General features: G+C 48.6%; 2 protein-coding genes across 10 annotated transcripts; one reads left to right on the plus strand and one right to left on the minus strand.

Moving 5' to 3' along the window:
* Window positions 1–322: 322 nt before the first annotated feature.
* On the minus strand, window positions 323–7,694 carry ss18 (SS18 subunit of BAF chromatin remodeling complex). Of its 9 annotated transcripts, XM_011618838.2 has the most exons (11): window positions 7,501–7,569; window positions 7,008–7,084; window positions 6,827–6,911; window positions 6,098–6,254; window positions 5,506–5,736; window positions 5,255–5,425; window positions 4,871–4,948; window positions 3,862–3,984; window positions 2,819–2,949; window positions 2,341–2,403; window positions 323–1,666 (listed from the first exon to the last, which is right to left on the minus strand). In XM_011618838.2, the coding sequence occupies exons 1-10, from the start codon at window positions 7,567–7,569 to the stop codon at window positions 2,386–2,388; spliced, it is 1,140 nt and encodes a 379-aa protein (XP_011617140.1). In that variant the 3' UTR covers window positions 323–1,666; window positions 2,341–2,385. The 9 variants fall into 9 exon arrangements, 8 of the variants coding, with proteins under 8 accessions (XP_011617140.1, XP_003977698.1, XP_029686890.1 ...); XR_003886991.1 differs by having other exon boundaries at window positions 2,341–2,949; XM_003977649.3 differs by lacking the exon at window positions 2,341–2,403.
* A 573-nt stretch (window positions 7,695–8,267) lies between these two features.
* psma8 (proteasome 20S subunit alpha 8) lies at window positions 8,268–10,255 on the plus strand. The gene is made up of 7 exons (XM_003977647.3): window positions 8,268–8,476; window positions 8,932–9,058; window positions 9,133–9,257; window positions 9,354–9,476; window positions 9,570–9,689; window positions 9,915–9,977; window positions 10,055–10,255. The coding sequence occupies exons 1-7, from the start codon at window positions 8,375–8,377 to the stop codon at window positions 10,148–10,150; spliced, it is 756 nt and encodes a 251-aa protein (XP_003977696.1). The 5' UTR covers window positions 8,268–8,374; the 3' UTR covers window positions 10,151–10,255.
* The last annotated feature ends 4,817 nt before the right edge of the window (window positions 10,256–15,072 follow it).

Genomic DNA, 15,072 nt, shown 5'->3' on the forward strand with positions numbered 1-15,072 from the left:
GCGCGCCTCATCTCACGTGCTGCGGCCGCACATCTGGTGCGCCATCTGTGTCCCTCCGCCCCCAGCGTGACAGGTAGTCCCCCCCCCCGTCTCTCCGGGGGGGGAGGAACAGAACGGGAGACGGACACGGAAAGTAATTTTGGGCGAAAATGTGCTCTGGACCTCTCTGCGTGCATCTGGACCGGACAGACAGGCCCGCTGGGCGGCGCGGGGGGGCTCCGGCGGATGAAGACGCATCTGTCACACCCGTCATTGGTTCCATATTACCAGGATAAACGGGCAGAAACGCGCACCCGCAGCATGAACGAGGCTCACACCAGTGTATATTAAAGACTTCTCCAATTTATTGTACAGTTATACAAGACACAGATGAGAGCAGGTCTTTCTGCTGCTGTGGTCGGGGATCCATGACGTCAAACACACCAGGGGTAGAAAAAACTGCACCGCTTTCTTGTTTTCTACCCCCCCAAAATTATGAGCTGAGAACATTAGTTTCACATCTTATGTTACATATTTGACAGCGACTGTAATATTCACAAACAACACTATTCGACATCAACTCATGACGTTTATTCAAAAGAAAAGATGAATCCAGCGCAGCGACGCCCGAAACGAGGAACGTGTCAGAAATATTTATTGTAACGTTTGATCTCGGCCATTTGCAGTCAATGGACAAGACTGAGGTGCTTATAAAAATAGTAACAAAAATAAAAACACAAAGAGAATCTGCAATGGAACCTGCTACGCGCCACCGACCCCGTCCGCCAAGTAACACGGAAAAACCAAATTAGACTAGTTTCTCCATCGGGTCATTCAAAGTTGTAATCCCCAGAGCCCCCACCCCCACCCCCGCTTGTGTTTTAGAACTTCTTCACTTGTTATTTTACAACAGAGTCGTCACCGAAGTAGCAGATTACACTGAATACTTACACGAGTCAACAAAAAAAATAAAAATAAAAAAAAAGCAAAGCAACACGCTGGATGGATCATCGTTTAAAAAATTGACACATACACGTGAAATAACACAGCTTTAGTACTAGTTCTCAATGTCTTATACAAAGTTAACTTGATCTAAAAAGCATAAAATATATTTTTACATCATCACATACATCAAGACATGTACCATGGCCTAGCAGGAAGTCGGTCTGGTGCCTTATTTCCAGCTCCCACGGTTCCTGACTGCTGGCGTTATTGCTTCTGATGAACAAGGAGCGAGTGGGGGGGGTGGTTGTGTGTGTGTGTGTGGGGGGGGGGGGGGCACAGAAATGAAGCACCAGAACAGATTAAACACGGACATTTGAATCATCTCCGATATCCAAACCTGTTGCGCACTTGTTTCACAATCTGCAATGCTAAAGGATAAGGCAGTTCCACATTTAAGGCATTGCTGCTTTGAGACATACCGGAGCGGAAGGGGGGGGGGGGCGTTGATACTACCGAGTCGATGTACACGTAAAGAGCTGTGCGACAGCCCGAACAGAGGGGAGAGTGTTCCGCATCTACGTATTTTTGTGTCTGAGAGGATCTCAACGAGCTACAACCGTCAGTTAGGCCCGATCAGCTGCTGACCAGAGGCCAACGCTGAGACAGACCCCAGCAGAGGTGTTGGGTGGGGGGGGGGGCTGTTGCTGTGACCCTCTCATTGCTGGTAATTTCCATACTGGCCCTGTAGAGAAAAGGTGCAACAGGTTGGTGTTAGTGACGCTCCCAGAAACAGCCAAAGAGTAAAAAAAGAAGCGCGAACGGGACGAGGGTGACAGAAACGTCTGGGTTGGACCATCGGCTGCGGTGGCCGGTGTTGACCAGCAGGTGGCAGCAGAGCGTCACAACTGTGAGCTCGGAGGTCTAACGTATGGACGTACATACATCGGGTCGGTGCAGCGGCATGGCTGACGACACTATTGCCTATGCAACAGTGGACACTAGGGCTACCAATCAGTGCTGGATGCATTTCTAAACAGGGGTCGAAGTAAGATTTACAAAGCAATAACAGAAGACAGTAAATTAGAAAGACGTTGGAATTTTAAAATATACTACGATCCTTTCAGCAGTGTGTGTGTGTATATATATATATATAGATAGATATTTAAAAAACACATTTTCAGCAATTATATATTACATTTCAGCAGACAAAATAGGCTGTGTTTCTGGACCTCTTGACTGAAAATTCGACCCCTGGTTAATAACAAAAAAAAAGAAAACAAGGAAAGAAAAACAGAGAAAGAAGGAAAGAAGGGAGAGAGAAACATGGCAGAAAGAGGCAGAAGAAATAAATGCAAATTAAGGCTAGGTGGTCAAAAAATCTAGATTGGACATTGAGGTCTTCACAGCAACCATTACCTTTGCTTCTTACAGAGCTAGTCAGGGGTTCAAATCCCTGGGTCTTTATTTCCTCATGTGCCCCTGAATATTCAAAGATAAAGATATCAAAGTGTAGCTGTGGTCCCCACATAAGACCACAGGAAATACAGGGCAACAAAAAGATCTCCCTTTAAAACACTAGAGCAGTCTGCATCAAGTTAAAGGAGGAATCTCCATAACAACCCCCCCATGTTCTCTGGGAGTCCTCATATTTTATGGAACCGCCACATAAGCCAGGACATACAGCTCAGAGTAATGACTAACACATTAGTAAGACTTTTCTGCATTCAATATCGCCACAAATGTGATGAAAGCATGCACATTACCTATGAATATTTAACTCCACTTACCCTGATCTCGGATGTTAAAACACAAAACATCGTAAATCATAAGAGACAGACTAAGACAAATGTGGAGGCGAGCCTTGGCGACCGTGCGCTCTCGTGGCTATACTCACCTGGTCGTAACCGTAGGGACGCTGCTGCTGGCCCTGCGGGGGTCCAGGCTGAGGGGGGCGGTAGGCGGCGTACTGCTGTCCTTGCCCCTGAGGGTAGTTGGGATACTGCCCTGGACCGCTCTGGGAGGGGCCTGAAAGATCCAGAAGCTGTTTCACAAAGATGCTGGGAGATCTGAACGGATGTGTGAACGCTAATCTTTGATTTCAGGACCAACCCCACCGTTTTGTTGCATCTCTCTGTGAACCGACGAACACTGTAGCGTTCAAAGGCTCCAGGAGCGAAAACAGCCCAAAGTTTTGCTCATTAACAGGTTCCATTTCCTACTTGTTACTCTGAACTCGGGGGATTCCGTTAGTTTTCTATCACTAATGGGCTGCGATTAAAAAAAAAAGCTGATGGATGACAAAGAGAGGGTGGAGGATATGTCGGACCCATTTGTTAAGACTGCCTCCACAACAACGGTGAATAACAATGAGGGAGTCGGTGCTGGAGCCAGCCAGCGGTTCCCTAATGCAAGAAGACATCAAGGATTCTGTTGGTCTTCATTAGAGAAACAGGCTTCATTAAAAAAAAGGAGAGAGACTCAGCCCCCGTGCACTGTTGCATCCCGTGCAGGTGCTGGGAAGGACCGGGCAACGCTTGACTGGGGGCTCAAGTCAAATGAGGCCCACGCAGCATCGTTAGTCGTTCATAACGCCTCGCGCTGTCGAGCGGAACCTTGTGGGGGCTCGTGAGAAAATGTGCCTGTGCCAGATGAATCTCACCTCCCAGCCTCTGCTGCTCAGCGAGCTCATTACTGAGATGAGCTCCAGTGAAGGGAGGTTACATCTAAAACACCGCAAAGAACACAGACCTGGTGGCGTAAACGCAACATTTTTAAACATCCTTCAAACAGGCGGAAGCTCCGTTAGGAACCCACCAACCGTCTGCGTCCATCCACAATCACCCAGTGAAATGCTAACGCTAACAGGCGGCAAGCCACAGTAGCTGCTGCTGCGAGGCGCGGAGGGCGCCCCCTAGAGGAGGAGGCTGGCGCACTCACCGTAAGCCTGCTGCTGTGGAGGGTAGCCCTGCTGACCCGGGTACTGCTGCTGGGGTGGGTAGCCCTGCTGCTGGGGAGGGCCCTGCTGGTATGGCTCCTGCTGCTGGCCGTACTGGGCGTTACCTTCGGGGAGCAACAGCACGCAACGTGAACAAAGACAGGGCGAGCAACGGCGGCTGGGAGGCGTGAAATGAATGCGTTCTTCTGCTACTTTTCGGGAGGAATTGATGCGGAATCTGTAAGAATTCGTTGACTTTGTTAAAAAAGGAAAATACAACACAACTGCGCGGCGACATTCTACAAGCAAAGGTTGTTGTGGTGGTGTTAGAAAAAGGCTAAAACTAAGTGATGCATGCTGTGGTGAGAGGACATCAGTCGGAAAAGAAAAGAGCTCCAAGTGTTATTGTAACGCTACACTGATGCCTTTAGGTGCCCAGCTTTTATGCTTCTACACAGAATCCACATTATAAACAGGACAACAGCCAGGTTTGATCCACAATTCCTCCAAATACGAGTAGATCCACCACCATGGCTTTCAAGTACATTAAATTAGACGCGACTGAATTATAAATATGTGTCATCTGCTGTTTAGACTCATGAGACCACCCCGAACAGAAAAATCCTCCAAAGTTTCTTGATAACTAATTAGCCTGCTAGCTAGTTAGCAGCAGAGAGGTCCTGTGGGTTGACTGGATTCGTCCTGGTCGTGAACCAAAGCCGCCCAGCAGGACCCCTGAGGAGGCCCAGATCTCTGACGGCGATGGAGGAAACCAGGCTCAGCCCAGGAGCCTCCCTCCTTTTACTGCCCCTGACCTTTCCCTCACTTTTGAGTGGAACACCAGCCCGAAGAACTGAAATTTGTCTCAGCCCGGAATAATTTTCAAATTCCCAGAAAATAATGAAGAAACTGAAATCGGGATTTTTTGGCACAGTCTCTTTGCATCATTTGTGTTTTAACACAATTCCTGGGTTTCTCTTTGCTCCTGTTCAGATTGTAGGGTTCTCCTACCTTCTGAGGCTCCCTGGCCTGCGTGACTGTACTGGTCCCCATAGTAGTCTTCCTGCCCTGGGTACTGCTGAGGGGGTCCTACATACACATACACACAACATACACACAAGTAGATTCAAAGGATTGAAGAGTTGCTTGTGTGAGGGGAAGAATAGAGAGGATGATACCTTGCCTCTAATCGTTAGAAAGGTTTCTTTAGATTACTTATTTGTTTCTTTTTCTTTTTTTTGATTGGAGGCTTTATTTTAGAGGTTTAGACCTGGGGAGGCTGATCTAAAGCAGTAGAAATGGAGGAAGTAGAGAAAAGGAATAGGAGGAAATGTAGATTGTTAGCAGAAGAACCGGTCGCAGCGTTCACCCCCACAGACACTCGGACGGCTTTACCTTGCTGCGGAGGTCGATACGGTGGCATCGGCCTCTGCCCCATGACGTGGTTGCCCTGGTTAACCTGGCCCATCATGCCCATGGGGTTCTGCTGTCCTTGGTAGTGTGGCCCGGCACCCCCGGGGGGCATGTTGTACTGTTGGGAGGGGGGCTGCTGGTGCATCATGGGCCCTGAAGTACACCAAGAGAAGTTAGAAAAACCCAAACCTGCAGAAAACTCTGCTAGCACCAACAGGAAGCAGCAGCTCTACCCTGATTTGGCGGCATGTTCATGTTTGGTCGAGGTGCGTAGTTGCCCATGGGCTGCCCCTGGGTCATGTTCATTTGGTTCTGCACTGGCATGCCTTGGGAAGAGGGGACAGCGTGATTGTAACCACCCATAGACCCGTGGCTGCTGGGCGGCAGGTTCATAGAGCCGCTGGGCATGTTGGGGGGCTGGTTGGGACCTGGCCCGGGACCTTGCATGGGCATGTGATTTGGCCCTGGGAAATAGCAACACAAGTGAATGGTGATGCTCCTGGAAAAGCTCAGGACTGCTGCAGACACAGGCACACGGGTTCATTTCTGTCAAGCAGTGAAAACGGTGAGAAATGAGACGACTAAAGGCTGTTGGGAACGGCCTTAACTGACATCAGCTTTAAATGACTGTACAGTTACTGCACCACAGGAAGCAGCGTCGAGAAAGAGAGGACGAGTTTAGGACCACCAAAGCTGGCAAAACGGTGACATCATCTTTCAGTGGATCGACCTCCCTCACAGCTCTGTGCTGTTGCTAGGCAACCCCAGTGAGGAAAGGAAGAGAAAGAAGGAGGGAGGGAAATTTCAGAGAGAGGGTTCAACTACCAGGCATCTGTCCATTCATCTGGTTCTGCATGTGGGGGGCCGGAGGGCCGCCGCTGACCATGCCGTCAGAGGGCATGTTGTGGCCGTGGGGAGGTTGCGTTGGGGGCCCGCTTTGGTTCATCCCGCCAGGGCCCATGGGCATATTCTGAGTGGGCGGCTACAGGCAAACACCCGGGAAACAAAAACACCATCAGTGGCAGGAATAAAAAGATTCCTCACATTCATCAAGAGCAAGACGAAGCAAACAAGGTCGAATGGGTCAGTCATGTCGTTAAAAATCAGGAAATTACTCATTAACCAATAATTAGAAAGAAAAATAGATTGCAGATAAGGTGATATACGCCATGATGTTTTTAATGTTTCACTGTCAACATCTAGAACTTTTAGGGAATTAGAGGCTCATTAATAAAACTAAAACGATTAAAAGAACATTTCATTGGTGGAGAGCAGAGAAAGTATCACATTACCAACTCGTTTACACAATGACTGCAAGGATGGATGTGACCATATTCCACAAACACACACAATAATAATAATAAATCACTTAATCATTCATCATAGAATTGATGTCTTCTCTATTATTGCATTTTTAATCACCCCTTACAAATGTGCGGTCACATCGACACTATGACTAAACTGACAAAAGTCGCCTATTGTCACGTATCTCACGTATCATCCATAGTATTGCACACACACACGCACACACACACGGCCAGTAACACCACTCACCGCAGGGAGGAGGGACTGCATGTTTTGGTTGGAGTCTGCTATCGTCGCCAGATACACCAGATTTCTGTGCAGCATCTGTTGGTACCTGTGCAGGTGGAGGTTCACCGTGACGGGTTGTGAGAAAAAGGTGATATTAAAAGAGGCAGAAAAGGCAAACGAGCACAACTTTGTCCGTACTCACTGTGAACACTCTGCAGTCTTTCCTTTACTCTGGAAGTCCATTATACACTGGATCAGCTGGTTGTTTTCGTCAAGTAACTGCACACATTTGCACCATGTGTTAATATAGAGCATAAAATGTTGAAAGCAACAAAGAGTAAGCAGAATTCCGGGCCATGCGAATCATTTGCACCGCAATATCAGGCTTTTCTTTTACATGCGAGAGTGCATTTGTTGCTAACAAAAGACGCATTTTGCTAGCTAGCTGCCCTTAGCCAACGAAACCGTGGGCCTTAAAGTACAATTCCATGTTAGTTCGTTAAATCTAGCCGAGCCCTGTCGTGTAATCTCGGGAGCGTGACTCTGGGCACATTCATATTCACCGCGCTTTGACCCTGTAAAATCGTTTCCGATCTATTCAGTCACCCTGGACGGCCGCTGCTACACTGATTAGCCACCGCTAGCACACTGATGCTGGAGCCTCCATTCTGAGTCGCGCTAAAAAGATGAATTACCTTTTGTATTCCAGCGGGTGTTATATCACCTTTCCCACGCTGTCTATGAGGTGTAAACGCCACCGACATGGTGATACTCGGTAAAATAATATAATCTAGAGCATAAAAGTCAAATGTGTGAACACTTAACAAACCAGTTACAAGTCAACCCAACAGCCACAATTGGGATGAAATTTTGTAATGGATTGAACCGTTGTGGGGGGAGACTAACAGGGATCAAAATCTTGGTTGTCGTATAATTATCCAATAAAAGTTCAAGGCTGTCACGCAGTCGTCAGAATATTAAGAAATAAATGCTATGCTCACAGAACACTTAACTCTTCCGGTAAACGTACACATATTTTGTGTGAGAATTAGTTACTGCGTCACCTATTTATTTTCAATAATGGAACGGTCTGGTCCAGTCCAACAGATGACAGGAAATTGTTCAGTGAGGGGGGTTGGAGAACAGTACACTTTCGTAATATTCAGCTATTATCCATAATCTGAATGAATGTTGCACATCTGTAGATTTACGATTTGTGGTCCCGGTTTTATGTGCTAAATTGAATTCCCATTGCAGCCATTGTGCTTATCAAACATTAAACTACTCAAAAAGGTATCGGGTGAACATCGAATATTATTTTAACTGTGATTATATTGATTGAGCAGCAAATCTTTCACGTCACATTAACACGAAAAAAAAAATCGCAAATAGTGCGTTAAATATTCTTTAACTTCCCCCGCCGGGTTTGACCCCAGTTTTGGTACCGTCCGGGTTCATAGTTCATGCGCATGCGCAGTTCCCACACATGACAGCGCTCGTTAGCCGATACTAGCTGAATCATTTGTTGAAGTACTGTCTTTTCAGTAATTATACACACGTCTTAGTACGATGGCGGCAAGGTATGACAGAGCCATCACTGTATTTTCGCCTGATGGTCATCTCTTTCAAGTGGAGTACGCACAGGAAGCTGTAAAGAAAGGGTCCACGGCGGTAAGTTTTAAAATGAAAGTAATTTTTTTTAAGCTAACAATAGCAATAGTCAGCTAGCCTAACAGCTAAGCTCCCACCTAAACTGAGTTTAAATCACTAAAGTTGTAAATTTCGTCGTTACTATTAGCAGTTGGCTAGATTTCACAATGGGGCTTCTTCCTATAGTTTCATAAATGGCAACTAAATGCTGTGTTAAAGGTTCGTCCTGAAAGCACTTTGTCGCTGTGTCACTCTCACAAGTTTCGTTTTTAGTGTTCCCACAAATTTACCCTGATGTTAGTTTGCAGTTAAAAATGTGGAGGGCAAAGTGTTATTAAAGCTTTACATCACTTGCAGAAAATCTTTGTCACGATTTAAAAGCAGATCAGTGAATTACATCTTGCCGATGACATTTGCTATGACACGCGTAATAACTGTTCAATAAAGGTTTTCACCGATTATTTTGTTCTGAACAGGTGGGAATTAGAGGGAAAGACATCGTTGTGCTCGGCGTTGAGAAAAAGTCCGTCGCCAAGTTGCAGGAGGAGAGGACTGTCCGTAAGATATGTGCCCTGGATGAGCATGTCTGCATGGCGTTTGCAGGTAACCGAATAAGAACATAAAACATTGTTCACCTGTCTATGAAACGATAATCTCATCTCTCTGTCTTTTGTCAGGTCTGACAGCAGATGCCCGTATTGTGATCAACAGAGCCCGTGTTGAATGCCAGAGCCACAGACTAACGGTTGAAGACCCAGTCACAGTGGAATACATCACGCGCTACATCGCTACGCTGAAGCAGGTAGCGCTTTGGATCGTTTGTGGCCGTGGGAATGCCACTCAAAAGATTTCCCCTATGTCTTGGGAGAGATTGCATTTCTCCTTGTTGTGTTTGCAGCGCTACACTCAGAGCAATGGGCGCCGGCCATTTGGAATCTCTGCGCTAATTGTGGGCTTTGATTACGATGGAACGCCCAGGCTGTATCAGACGGACCCATCAGGAACCTACCATGCCTGGAAGGTCAGCACGGTTCTACTGTCTGTTCCTTTAGTCGTTGTTTTGTTACTCCATCGGTGTACAGAGCATTTTCTCTCTTTCTCGGGGGGGAAAAAGGCAAATGCAATTGGACGCAGTGCAAAAACTGTAAGGGAGTTCCTGGAGAAGAACTACACGGATGAAGCTATTGCTGGGGACAACGAGGCCATCAAGCTGGCTATCAAGGCGCTGCTGGAGGTAAGATCAGTTTGAAAATTCCTATCAAACATTTCAAGTCTTTCATGTTCAGGCTCAAACATCTTTAAGCTGGATGACAGAAGTAGCGTAGAGAGCAGTTCCAAGAAAGAACCCATATGTGAATGTATGACCAAAGTTTAAAAATGCTATATTTAGCTCTCATGGCATCTAAGGTTCGTTAAGTTAACGGGACTGAGACGCTGAGACAGGTCTGTCATCTTTCAGGTCGTCCAGTCGGGTGGCAAAAACATCGAGCTCGCCGTCATCAGAAGGAACCAGCCACTAAAGGTGATTGGCTGACCTGAATTGTCTTTCTCTCGCCCGGGTTTCACTTTTTAATTTCAAAGTCGCTTTTTTTCTTTCAGATTTTGGAATCCAAGGAAATCGAGGCCCTGGTGGCTGAAATTGAGAAGGAAAAGGAGGAGGAGGCAGAGAAGAAGAAGCAGAAGAAATCAACTTGAGTCAAAATAACAATAAAGCGGAGAGTCAAAAGTCTGTAACATCCCCCAACGTAATGGAAGCAAATGATAATAAAGCTGACTTGTTTGTAATGTGCTGCTGGTTAATAGCCTCCCTGGATTCTATTGTCTTTGTTAATGGTGCAGCAAATGGTCAGAATGGAGGGAAAATGGCCTCTACCTGGTTTTCTGCTCTCATCGATTATTCCAGCAGATCCTGAGAAAGATGACTATGATTTTAAAAAGCACTAGCGGCAGCAGAGTGGACGTGTGTCTGTGTGTGTGTGGGGGGGGGGTGATGAAGCCCAATGGTGTTCATTTATAAGAGTTCTGCCAGATCCAGGATGAGAGCGGGACAGAGCGTCTGTCCTCGCTTGCTTTATAAAGCGCTCACCTCTCCCTCACTCATTAATAACAAATTAGTAATGAGCCAATGAAGTGTCTCATGGGGGCCTGGCGAGACCCCGTTCTGCCACCCCCCCACCCCCCCTTCTTTTTTTATTTCACCCTAAATTCGCTTATCAAGCAGCCGCTGCTCTGAATTCTCAACGACACAATTATGGCCGGCGGTGTGGTAGGGCTGCTTAATGGGATCCTGGCCCCAGACCCCAGTGGGAACTTTCAGTGACTTTAATCTGGAGCCCTTTGAAAAGTTGCGCCGCTGTGCTGAGGAGCCCCGGGGGTTCCCTCCGACTCTCACCAAAGACATAATGGTGAATGGTAAAGTCCTTCATTTAGAATCGGCTCCCCCAGCCAGGATTTCTAAACTAGGTGCCTCGACTACAGAGCAATTGGACTTTGTGAGCCGTTTGTCTTGTTTGTGAGTCTTGGGATCATGTTAGGAGATCAATTAATCCTGCAGTATTACTACCGTGTCTCCAGCTCCCGGGAGGGGGGCAGAGCGGCTCTGCCCTGCGTGGAAGTCTGCTGGAGAAGGTTATTGTCAGCCGAGTGAAATCCCCTAAAAGACACACGTGCACCTTAATCAAGTTTATATTCTGGCTTATCCAGGCAGTCTCCTCCACGTGTCGCAGCCCCTCCGCCCCCAAACCTGTTTCGGAGCCGCTCCGGGAGGACCTCCTTCCCGTCCTTCTCTCCTCTTTGTCGCCGTCGCCCGCCATCAGCAGCGTCGCCCCCGGACAGAGTCCATCTCTCTCATCGCTGCGGCTGCTGCTCGTCATTAATGGCTTCACCAGAGGTCACCGACGGCCTCGGGACGCGTCCTCTCCGAGCAACAATGCGCGCCGCCGCGGGGCCGCCGACGAGTGCATCGCTTGGATGTGTGCGCGCACATACAGATACCCATACAAAAAACAGCGCCCCCCCCCCCCCCCCCCCCCCCCCCCCCCCTCCAATAAAAATCTGTCATGCATGCAGCTAAAGTGAAACTGGGAACAAACATTGCTTATGTGCTTTTTAGGGATTTGTAAAACTTATTTCCAAGTCAGATTTCTGTCTCTGGATCTATTCTTGTAACAGAACCCCCCCCACCTCCCCCACCCCCAGTGGCTCGTTTTTAGACCGTCCTGGGATGTGTGAATTCCGAATGGCCGTGGGTCCAAATCGCCTCCTTCAGAACTCCTTCAAGGTTAACTGCACACAGACATGCACCCCTGGGGGCTGAAGGTTACATTAGTCTTCCATTAAAGACTGCGGCTCCTCCAGGTGTTCCGGCTCGGTACCGGCAGAGGGCAGTGTTGCATAAAAGCAGCAGCCTGCCATCGTCTCTCTTCTCACTCTCTGTCCTGCAGATTGACAGTGTGGCTGACATCTTTGTTCCCCCCTGCTTTTCAACACACACAAAAGGCCTCTGAAACAATTGGAATCTATCCGCGGTGATTTGTTTCCCTCCAAAATATCATCAGATGAATAAAGCGGCGCCGCTCGTGGCCCACAGCGATGGCCAGGCTGTCATAGTGTGTTGGGTCATAAAAGGCTACGCTCTCAACACTGTCCCTTTTCTGCTTGTCACATGTCGACAGTTACGCACCCGTGTGTGTGTGTGTGTGTGTGTGTGATGCCCCTCGGGGCTCTGCAGCAGTATGAAGAGAAGTTTGGGCTCATTGGTGAGCGTCCTCCCAGATCCAGGAGCGACCAGAACGCTACATGTTTCTTTCAATCTTCCCTCTCAACTTGTAGCTTCGGGGGTGCATTTTAGAATATCCTCTTGTCCCATAGCAAACATCTCATCTTTTCTGTCCTTAAATCTAGCTCTTGCATTCAGATACACACTCATCACACACACATGTCTCTTAATTTTGCATGAAAACACACCACATAGGGTGAGGGAACACACGCCACTGACAGCTCTGCTTTATTTTTGTGCCCCTTGAAAGGTGCTGGAATACTAACAGTTCCTGTAAAGAGGCCAGAAGGATGGTTTAGAGTTACCCCCCCTCACCTGTCAGTAAAGGTTTTGTCTGGCGGAAGAATACAAGTTCATCTGTCTCTAATTGAAAGGAGACACCACTGGACCTAAAGCGGAAGGATGAGGGACGGAAAAGAAGGCAGACAGAGCTGAAATAAACAATTCCCAGGATGCCGCGGGGCAAACCCGAACGGCCTTCAGGGCTCCGTGGCCTCTCGGGCCGTGGCAGAAGCCAGTCACACACATCACATAGCATTACCCGGGATGGGGTTACAGGAAAATGTCAGCCGACGCATAAGGAGGAACCATCAGCCCATAGGATAATTCGATTGCCCGAGGGAGGCGCGATCTTGCATTCCCACGATTCCTCTCTTTCCACCCACACCCTCTTTTCATTGTATTTCTGAATCTATTTTTCCTTTCTGAGGTTGTTTCATGCTTCCCTTTCTCCCCTTCGCTCTGCATCCCTGTGAACGGAGGCGTCCTCGCGGCGGCGCCTCCTCCTCTCCTGCGCGTGGGAATTTTGAGGCCCGTCGTTTTGGAGCGTGACCTCCGATACCTCGGATTACAAGCCGAACCTCATCCAGAATCTCCTGACCCTGCTACAGTGTCTTAGAGCATCGACCCCCCCCCCCCCCTTCCCCTTCATGCTAGGGTTCCACGGGGCATCTTTTGGTCCAGATGTGGTTAAGATGCAATAATGTAAAAAGGAAGCGATGGCGCAGGAGCGTGCAGCTGCAGCTCTGTGCGTGCGCCGGGCGAAGACAGAGAAATATGGAGAGAGCAAAAGAAGGATAGACAGCGCGCAGATATGTGAGTGCGTCTGACAGAGAGGACAGCCCCGCAGGCAGGTCCCAGCCCTTCAGCACCAAAAATGACACATGACTGCTTTGACTTTTGTCATCCCCCGTCTCCCTCCGCCCCCAAACCCAAGCCTGCAACAAACACCAAGGCCTAGCTCGGGTGCACACACGCACGCACGCACACACACACACACACACTCTGAGACACACAGTCACACACTGTATACTGCTTAGATTACATTATCTTTATCCCCGGGACATGAGCCCTCCTTGTTGGATGACATTTGGGCTTGTGCAGCACTAAGGTTACCTTTCTTTGCCCCTGAGTTATAGATGGCTGTCTGCAGAATGCATTTGAAATGAAGGCCAGGGGTGGGTGGTGTGTGTGTGTGTGTGTGTGTGTGTGGGGGGGGGGGGGGGGGGGGGGGATCAGATGAGAAAGATTTCCAAAAGCACTTTGATCAGAGGCATCAACAGTCACGCACAAACTTGTTAAGCAGTATGTAAATTTGGGCTGATACTGAATAAAGTTGCCAGAATGGCATGAATCCATTGTGCTGCGATGATCAAAATAAAAGAGGGCTTCATACGCTGGGGGGCAAGAAAGTCACAGACATGAAGGTTTTTTTCCCCCCCTTCCCTCTTTTTTTCTACAAAGGGGCTGATGGGATGCAGAGAAGAGAGGAGGGGAGGGAAATGAAAGATAGGGGGAAAGCCTGGAAGGATCTCAATCTAAATTAGCGCAGTAGAAGTGAGACTCTGCTGAGTGAGACGTATAATTAAAACCAAAGTGATGAAAACATCAGCGCTCATCCAGCCCTCCACCAGATGAGCTTTTCGGAAATTGCCGGCGCGGTGATGATGGGAGAGCGTTCCGAGGCCGTGGGTATTGTTGGAGAAACGGCGAGCCGCACCTCGGCGCCGTCCCCCGTCTCTCTGCCCCGTCTCACCTTGGCGCTGTCTGACACCCTGAGATGAATAGAAGCTGTCACCTAAACTCTTGTAGCCTGTCAGCTTTTAAACAAACAGCAGAAGAAGAAGAAAAAAATCACAGGAAGGCATCCGGCGTGAGAACTGGAGGACTCTCGCTGTGATTGAAGACGCGGCCGCGACCCCGAACTTGGTCGGTCACACCTCGCCGCCGTCTAACCAGGACGCTTAATCACGTCCTTCTTCTGCGCCCGTGTTTGGAGCCCGTTCCCCCCCTCCAGTGGTGTGTTCCTCCACTAAATCTGTCCATCTGACGACAAATGTACCTGCACCCAACAGACCTTTCAAAAAACCCCCACAAGTCTTACTTAGCGAGGGGTAAAAAAACCGCCAGGCCCCTCAGGTGTGTTCCCTCTCACGCTGCCTGCCTGCACCTGCACAGAGTCTCTCAAGTCCTCCGTGTGTCTCTCCTCACAATGGAGACGTTGCATCGCCTCTGGGTCCTCTCTCCAGCTGAGAGCCACCTCTCTCCAGAGGACAGGGGAGGAACAACCGCCAGCGCCAACAACTGATCCAGGCAGATAAAGGTGCAGGAAGGGAAGGAGGCGGCAGTCTGGGCAGCGCCGACCTTCCCCGATTCCACCGCCATCTGACCTAATCATTCATGACGCATGACAATGATTCACCGCTTCAGTCAAGTGGTGCTAAAACCAGAGCGTTCTGGGAGGTTCTGCCCCAGACCGGATGTCAAAATACCTCAAACTGCCATAAAAAGTGAGCCTGCTTTGCATTAAACTGGCTCCGTGAGAAAACACCAGGCTCCC

The sequence above is a fragment of the Takifugu rubripes genome, chromosome 22, assembly GCF_901000725.2.
Source record: "Takifugu rubripes chromosome 22, fTakRub1.2, whole genome shotgun sequence".
Classification (NCBI taxonomy): domain Eukaryota; kingdom Metazoa; phylum Chordata; class Actinopteri; order Tetraodontiformes; family Tetraodontidae; genus Takifugu; species Takifugu rubripes.